The 8662-nt window shown below is 30.6% G+C and overlaps 1 protein-coding gene across 1 annotated transcript; it reads right to left on the bottom strand.

Annotated features, from left to right (window-relative positions):
* Nucleotides 1-815: 815 nt before the first annotated feature.
* On the bottom strand, nt 816-5723 carry LOC123653771. The gene is made up of 3 exons (XM_045589754.1): nt 5662-5723; nt 3386-3608; nt 816-2849 (listed from the first exon to the last, which is right to left on the bottom strand). The coding sequence occupies exons 1-3, from the start codon at nt 5721-5723 to the stop codon at nt 1020-1022; spliced, it is 2115 nt and encodes a 704-aa protein (XP_045445710.1). The 3' UTR covers nt 816-1019.
* Between the last annotated feature and the right edge of the window lie 2939 nt (nt 5724-8662).

Genomic DNA, 8662 nt, shown 5'->3' with positions numbered 1-8662 from the left:
AACTGGAGTATTCTATTGAAAAATTCATATTGTTGAAATGCGTGGGATGCTTATTATAATTACTACAGGTATACTAAACTATCGTTAAAATATTTACAGCAATGAAAATCAGGATACCTAGGGATGGCGACTCGATAGAATTTGATGGCCAGATCTTGAAACTTTGATTAAAATTTGGCGCCAAAACTTTAATAATTCTCTGACAAAAATAGTATAATTTTTTTTTTGTTATTAATGCTAATAATATTGTAACATAATACGCAGTATAATTATAAAAATATCAGTCACAAACCATTAAAATAATACGGTTATATCGTGAACATAAATAAATACTACATGAAATAAAGTAATAGAATTTATATTCTAAGAAACAGAACACAGCGCCATATATTGAGTGTATTTGCAACCTAGATGTCAAACAATATTGAAGAATTTTATTGATGAATCAACGTACACCGCCATCTACGAGAACTTCATAAAACTAAACAGTAAATAAACACTTGCTTAAGAAACAATTACTTGATACATTTTATTCGTTTACATTCACGACATAAGCGAATAATTGAGATGATAACTATCCTATCCAGTAAGTTAGACCAAAATACGGGTACATGTGAAATTTGATTGAAATCGGTTCAGTAGTTTTGGAGTTTATTGGCAACATACATCGTGACACAAGATTTTTATATATATAAGATAATATATAATTATTTATTTAATTTTTATCTATTTTTTATTTATTTATTAAATAAATATAAATACGTAGGTTAAGAAAAATTTAACTTTGTCTTGTATTTTAGAAGAAAAAAAGATCGTTTACTTATTTGCATATATTAATCTTCTTGGATATGAACTTTTAAAAACAAATAAAAAATGGTCAAATGGGTATGGATGGGTGGTCAATGGGTCATTCCACTTTTTCTTTTTTTATACACTGCATAAAAAATATCATAAAATATTAAATATAGATGATTTTACAAAGTTGGACACAAATAATTTTATTTTCACAAAACTAAATTTTAATTTTGCTTCGGAACTTCGTAAAGCTTCTCTCTGGTGTGAATCGAGTAATAAGGTAAAGAGTCTCTTTCGTAAATGCTAGAAAATGGCGATATATCGGCGTCGGACGCTGACCTGTTGTAAATTTGACTCACAATTTGACTTGAATGCCACTCTCTCAGCTGTTCCTCAGTGGGTTGTATAGCGGATATGTAACTTGCATCATTGCTTTCGGAACTTTTTGAAGAAATAGATCGAATAAAATTATTAGAAGATAACTTATCTAAGTTATCCGACAACAGGAAAATTTTACTTTTCTCAGAAACAGGACATTGTAATGTTTCAGGTTCCTTTGTAAATTCTTTTCTTATAGGCAATTGAGGTGGTAAAATAAGAGCGTCTATAGACTTGTGCTTAACAAATATAACTCTTTTGTTACCTTTTAATAGAGTAGGATTCCTCTGAATCACTGCGTATACAAACAAAGCGCCACATACAAGACATCCTATTGAAATACAAATGTAAAAAATTATTTCTTGAGAATCATTATTTTCGTTTTTCGATTTTTCAGAAAAATTGTAAGAAATACAATGTTTGTTCAATATCGTACCATTTGATAAACTGAACGGACAGAAAGTATACCGCATTTCTTTACCCTTATCAAAAACTTTCAAGACGTCCGGTATTGTATTGGTGCAAAAGACTTCGTTTGAACACAAGGAATGGTACCATAAAAGTCCAAGTCCCGGCTGCTCCGAAGATTGCATTTCAATCATAGAGTAAAGGTTGTGCTGTACAGAATATACCGGCTTTATCCAGGTAACGGACTCCTCATACATTCTATTTTCAAAATTTACGTATTTAATACTATTGTTATACATTCTGTTTAAATAACATTTTTGGGGTCCTGAGGATATCACCCTTAATTTAGAACGTCGAGAAGAATTCTTGTCTGAACAAAAAGTATTTGAAAAAATAATTTCAGTCATATTCTTACAGATATCTTCGTATGAATTTTTATTTTCCTCTGAATCAGATATTATTGGTTTTTTCGTAGTGGTTTTATTACAATACACTTCGAATTTAGAGAAAGTCATGCCTTTGACTTTATTTGGGTAGTGGCAAATAGGATCAACGACTAATAGCCCTCGTTTTAGCATGTCCCTCAAATCCGTTATATTACAAGCACAATGCCAGTTATTCCCGTGTAAGTCAATTTGTGGAGCGAGTGACAACAATTTATTGAACAAACCTACTGGTACAGTAATTAAATTGTTATTATTAAGATGTAACTCCTTAATACTTTCCAAATGATCAAATGCACCTAGTCGTATCGCAGTTATCTGACAAGAATTTAAGAATAATTTTTTGCAATATTTTAAGCTTGTAAAACTCGATGAACCCAGAATGTTATTAAAATCATTATAAGAAAAATCCACAACGGTCAAGGCTTTAAATTCCGCGGAACCAGTGAAATTAACGGGATTGAAACTTTTAGATGCCTTAATATCCAATAATTCTAAACTATTTCTCACTACTCCGAGAGCTTTTTCTCTTACGTCTCCCAGAAAACAATCTTTGATATAAAGATTTTGTAATTCTGAGAGTCCTATCAACATAGAGTTATCCCATACCTTTATTTCAATTCCCTCTAAAATAAGCGTTATCAGGTTGGTGCCTAATAGAGTCATAAATGTACCAGAAGATATATGTCTCGTATTTCCTCCAACAATTGCTAATTCACGAACATTAAACCGAATTTTTGAGAGCCACTGATGCGGTATTTCAGAGTTTTCGAATGTCGGTCTGTTTAATTTCAAAGCGATGCTTTCGCAATTAGGGTTGACTTCCTGAAACAGTTAAAACGTCATTAAAACTTAATCACCAACAATTGTCTATTTAACTTAAATTTACATATAAAAGAAATTGTTTTAAATACTTGTAAATTGTAAAAGATTTTAAATTACATTTATGTATTTGTGTATATCTATTTTCCTTTCATAATAATAAATGAGGAGAAATAATATAGCTTTGAATGCGTAGTCATTAGATTTGGTAGTAACCAAATTTTTGTTTTAATAAAAAATATATATATTAGAAAACGTGTTTTGTACAAAACAGTTTTAGGCTATAAATTATTACACTTAGACTACTGTAGCGTTAAATATTGTAATTGGAATCTACACTAATGTTATAAAGCAGAAAAGTTTGTTTGTTTGTTTGTTTAAACACGCTTATTTCAGAAACTACAAGTTCAAATCTAAAAATTATTTTTGTGTTGGATAACCTATTTACCAAGGCAGACTATAGGCATATAAAAAAATATATGATGCCTAATATTATAACTAAATTAGTATTGTGAAAATATCTTCTATTTTCATCTTACCGAAACGGCATTTATAATGTCATCCTCAAGCTGACCATAATATGGCACGTCATTGCATATGACCCTGCAGTTGGAGGTAGTGGTACATTTAAGTATAGTCTCTGAATTTCTTCGAGAGCTATTTAACGACATGAGGACGATCAAGACAAAGCTGGACACAATAAGAGTGCCAAAAATGATTTGAACCACCAAACGAAGCCATCCGCTACTGCAAGAGGTATTCCTGAATTCAAAAGCATTAAATATAAAGGTCAATTTAGTAATATTTTAACAATATAGTACTACAATATTCTTCATAAGGGTATCTAATATGAAACCAAATTGTAAGTGACAAAATAAACAAGTGCCTAAACAGAGATGTTGTACAGAGATGTACAGAGATGATTACAAGAATAGAAAAATTATTTCTATAATCTATGATACACTTAATGTAATATGATCATAACTTTTATGACTTATTATTAAAAAAGTTAAAGAAATATTGGAAATAACATATCAATGTTGTCAACATTGTAAAAAGCAGTGGATTATTAAAGATTAATATTGCAACGATAAACTGAAAATGCATAAGTTTTATGCGGATTCCAGGAATTTTATCAATAAAAGTATAATTATAAAAAGTTGTACTAGATGCCAACATTATTACGTACTGTTGTTACTCATAATTGTGTCTAATAGAGCTAAGTAGCTTTTGAAGTGATAATAAAAAAATAATAATATGCTTGACGTCCGCGCATTATGTACGAGTACACAAATGTCATCATCACTTCAGCCTTTCACAGTCCACTGCTGGAAACAGGCCTCCACAACTTCACGCCAAAAATAGCGCGAAGTGTTTTGCCCATAGTCACCACGCTGGGCAGGCGGGTTGGTGAACGCAGAGCTGGCTTTGTCGCACCGAAGACGCTGCTGCCCGTCTTCGGCCTGTGTATTTCAAAGCCAGCAGTTGAATGGTTATCCCGCCATCGGTCGACTTCAAGGTGGACTCGGGTGGGTTCGGTTCCAAGGTGGACTACATTATTATAACATAATATTTTACTGAACAATCCAATATCAATAGTAAAACATTATCGGACATACAAATACAAAAACACTTTATTGTACAACGACTAAAGTATAACTTTTAGCAATAAGCCTTTCAAGCAGTGTTTTCTAGAAAATAATTTAAAATAAACTGCTTAAAAAATAGTTTACGACTGATTCGCAGACCTTCCAAATATGCACAAAAATTTTCATAAGAATCGGTCAAGCCTTATCGCAAGCTCCTAACACAGTAACACGAGAATTCTATATATAAAATATATAGTTAATATATTTTTACGTATTTATACCTTCCCAAGAGGCCTTCAGTTCACCTAGTCTTATATTAAAATTGTAGTTTTATATTTTTAACCGACTTCCAAAAAAGGAGGAGGTTCTCAATTCGACTGTATTTTTTTATGTATGTTACATCAGAACTTTTGACCGTGTGGACCGATTTCGACAATTTTTTTTAATCGAAAGGTGGTGTATGTTAATTAGTCCTATTTAAATTTATTTGAGATCTAACAACTACTTTTCGAGTTATATCTAATAATGCGTTTTTACTTGACGCTTTTTTGTCGACGTTGTACTATACCGAACGTACTACGTTGTATTATACCGAATAACTTTCTACTGGATGTACTGATTTTGATAATTCTTTTTTTGTTGGAAAGTAGATATCCCTAGTTTAGTACCATGATAAGGAAACCAGGATCTGATGATGGGATCCTAGAGAAATCGAGGGAAACTCTTGAAAATCCGCAATAACTTTTTACTGGATGTACCGATTTTGATAATTCTTTTTTTGTTGGAAAGAAGATATCCTTAGTTTAGTACCATGATAAGGAAACCAGGATCTGATGATGGGATCCTAGAGAAATCGAGGGAAACTCTTGAAAATCCGCAATAACTTTTTACCGGGTGTACAGATTTTAATAATTTTTAATTTAATCGAAAGCTGATGTTTGTCATGTGGTCACATATAAATTTTATTGAGTTCTGATAACTACTTTTTGAGTAATCTTTGATAACGCGTAGTTACTTGACTATTTTTTCGTCGATCTACGTTGTATTACTACGTTGTATTATTATTACTCATCGATGTAATTGAAGTCGGTTTTTTTTTCGTTTGCGAGCAAACACAATTATTATGTTACAACAATTCAAATATGAAAACTATTATTTAAAATGTCTTTATTACTTATTCATTTAAAAGAAGCATTCATAATGATTTGATTAACATAATTGCTTACCTGATGAAAGATGAAATACATTTATTTCTTTTCTTTAAGAATTCGATTTTTGGTAGATTCATTATATCAAGTTACAATTAAAATATTATATTACAAAAAAAAAAAAAATACATTTTATCTAAAAGTCAAAATAAACAAACATCGTCGGCACTGTCAACGTTCGTAATAGTTCGCAATAGTGAAATGTAAATGATATATTAGTCGAATAATCCATGCCTTGATAAGCTTCGATAACAATGTTATATCAGGCTTTTAATTGACACATTGATGGGATTTTGTTAGCAAACAAAAATATGATCGAGAGGGCCAATTCACGGGCTAGGGCGAGCTTAATATTAAACGTTACATATTATCACTGCCTGCTTTTTATCACATATATCTCGAAGTCATAAAGCCTTTGTGGCTTTTATTTTTTACGTACACACACAAGAGACTGACATGCCAAATGTCCATCCACATAATTCAGCCACCTCTACTGACAAGTAATTGGTTGGCTTAAATTAAAAAAAATTACAATTATATATATATTTTTTTTTTGATTTTTTAGTTTGAAAAACAATATTATATTGTACAGATATAAAATGTGGAGTCTAATGAGAGACCAATCGTAAAAGTAACTGGAAATACACAACAAAAATTTACTAATTTTTTTTCTCATCATATAGCCTCTGGACATTATTTGTATGTTGACTCAATCCAATGAACCCCATCGCGATTGAAGTACCTATAAGTTATATTATACTTTGCAAATGCTAAATTAAATGATTTTTGTTTATTTTTTACAACTAAAAATGGAGAGGGGAGAATACAATTAGGGATTACAATCCGGTGTCGTTTTCGATCCGGCGTAATCCGGACCGGATCAAACCATAGTAACCAAATTTTTTTTTTTATTCCAACATAATTAGACCATTAATGAAGCTTATAAAACTGTACATGTTATATGAAATTATTTTTTATAAAATCTCAATCTTCAATTGAATCTCAACTTTAAGACAAAATATATATCGAATTAAAAGCTTAAAAATATTTAAATCAACTTCTTTTAAAGCTACAAATGTGTGAAGCTGTTCTCAACTCCTCCATATTATGATATTTGTCGAATTAAACCGAGTTTCTTTATTCAAAAAACGATTCCTTTTACTCGCGTACATTTCAATTTCGAACACGTCGTATTAACACGTGGCAAGAAACCAAAGAACTGGATTTGTAATTTTAATACTTTAAGTAATGTCTTATTTTGTAGAGATTGTAGATCTTCTTTGCTACTTTTTCTTTCAAGAGTTTTACGTTATTTGTCGAGTTATTATTTTATTAAATATTTGTTAGATTTTTTTTCAGTTTTAGTCGCGTCTTAGATATATAGTTAGAGATATATTTTGGTTTCAGTTACAAATACTTAGTCGATTTTAAAGGAAATGTCAAAGTACTTACTACTTACTTTACTTCATATAATAAGTACTTTATGTTACTTACTACAATGAATTAATAATTAACATTTATTGTATTAGATACTGTTACAAATTTTGAGTACTCTAAAAAATAACGGCAGCGCACGGCTTGTGTTATTTGACTGGGAAAATATTATAACGTAGCAAAACATGTTTTATTTAAATTCCTTCTGCGATAGATCCCTGCGAAATTGTCCAAAACTTTTATGTTTGTTTACGTCAAGTTTACGGATAGATTTTTATTCCGTACATCCGATAGTTTCGGTTACGGTTGCGAGGTCCCAAAACATCCCTAGTTTTAATCATAATATTTTTTGATATCTGCCAGTTACAACAATGTGAAGTTCTTTAATTCAAGCACAATAAGTCAAGCAACTTCAGTGTTTTTTAAGCTGTAAATGGAGTTGAAAATCTTCACCACGACGCAATTACAGTTAATTTAAATGGCTAAAAACTATCGATCAAGTCTTTTATCTCAGAGCCAAAGGATTTGTACACCTAAGAAACATACTCTATCTTCAGTAGAGTAGTCATTTCCGATATCAAATTCAGTGCGGATTAGTTAAAATTTTGAAGTTACTAAAATGTAATAATTACTTTAAAAACGTACAAATTTAATGAAATCACCTTTTATATGAAAATGTTCAAAATCTGTTTCCTTGTTATAAAGACTGTAATATTTTACTGTCATAACTAGGTCGACAAATAAGCGTACAGCTCACCTGATTGTAAGCAATTACCGTAGCTTATAGACGCCTGCAACACCAGAAGCATCGCAAACGCGTTGACGACCCTATCCCCAATTCCCCCAGGAGCTCTGGTAACCTTACTCACCAACAGGAATACAACACTGCTTGAAAGCAGTAGTATTTAACTGTGATCTTCTGTAAGGTTGAGGTAATACCCGGTCGGGCTGCTCATATTTTGAGCATGGAAATTTTTCTGCTGTGTCGTAACCTCAGTTAAAGAAAAATATTCATATAGTTACGTGAAATTTTAAAATCCCTTTATGTATGAATTAAATCAAAATAAAAATTCATTTAAATTAATCCCCACCAATACAAAATCCATCATACATAATCATAATATCAAGTACACATGTCAGACATCTATCAAATAAGAAGGAATATTTTTTTTATATTTCTTTTGTAAGACAATTTGTGTAATTTTCATTGTAATACAGCCATCTCGAACACGTTTCTATCGTTACATCATATTAGCAATATATTTTTTTGTAGTTGACGTTAAAAAAAAAAATATTTCATAAAATGATAAAGTAATTTTATTCACAGAGTAACGTTAAGATCCTGCATTGTTATCGAAATTTATTTCTTTCTGTTTTAAGACTAACAATTTTTTTCATTGAATGAAGATTTTTTTAGCTTATCACCGTTATTCAATATGTACCCTACTTGTATTTTATTATAAAAAGCAAATTCAAGTATACATTTGAATTTCGTAAAAGTAATTTTAGCATCTGAGCAATTTACGTACTCGTATATATCATCCTATTTCAAAGTCAAAATATATCATGCATTATGTTTGATACG

This window comes from Melitaea cinxia, chromosome 5 (assembly GCF_905220565.1).
Source record: "Melitaea cinxia chromosome 5, ilMelCinx1.1, whole genome shotgun sequence".
Lineage (NCBI taxonomy): Eukaryota > Metazoa > Arthropoda > Insecta > Lepidoptera > Nymphalidae > Melitaea > Melitaea cinxia.
The sequence above is the reverse complement of the archived record's forward strand: the minus strand, read 5'-3'. Positions and strand labels throughout refer to the sequence as shown.

Excerpts from the sequence above, each read along its gene's own strand:
- LOC123653771 (XM_045589754.1), bottom strand. The coding sequence starts at position 5,723 with ATGAATCTACCAAAAATCGAATTCTTAAAGAAAAGAAATAAATGTATT. Across the intron at positions 3,609-5,661 it reads TGTATTTCATCTTTCATCAG|GAATACCTCTTGCAGTAGCG; the intron begins GTAAGCAATTAT and ends TTTTGAATTCAG. Across the intron at positions 2,850-3,385 it reads ACATTATAAATGCCGTTTCG|GAAGTCAACCCTAATTGCGA; the intron begins GTAAGATGAAAA and ends TAACTGTTTCAG.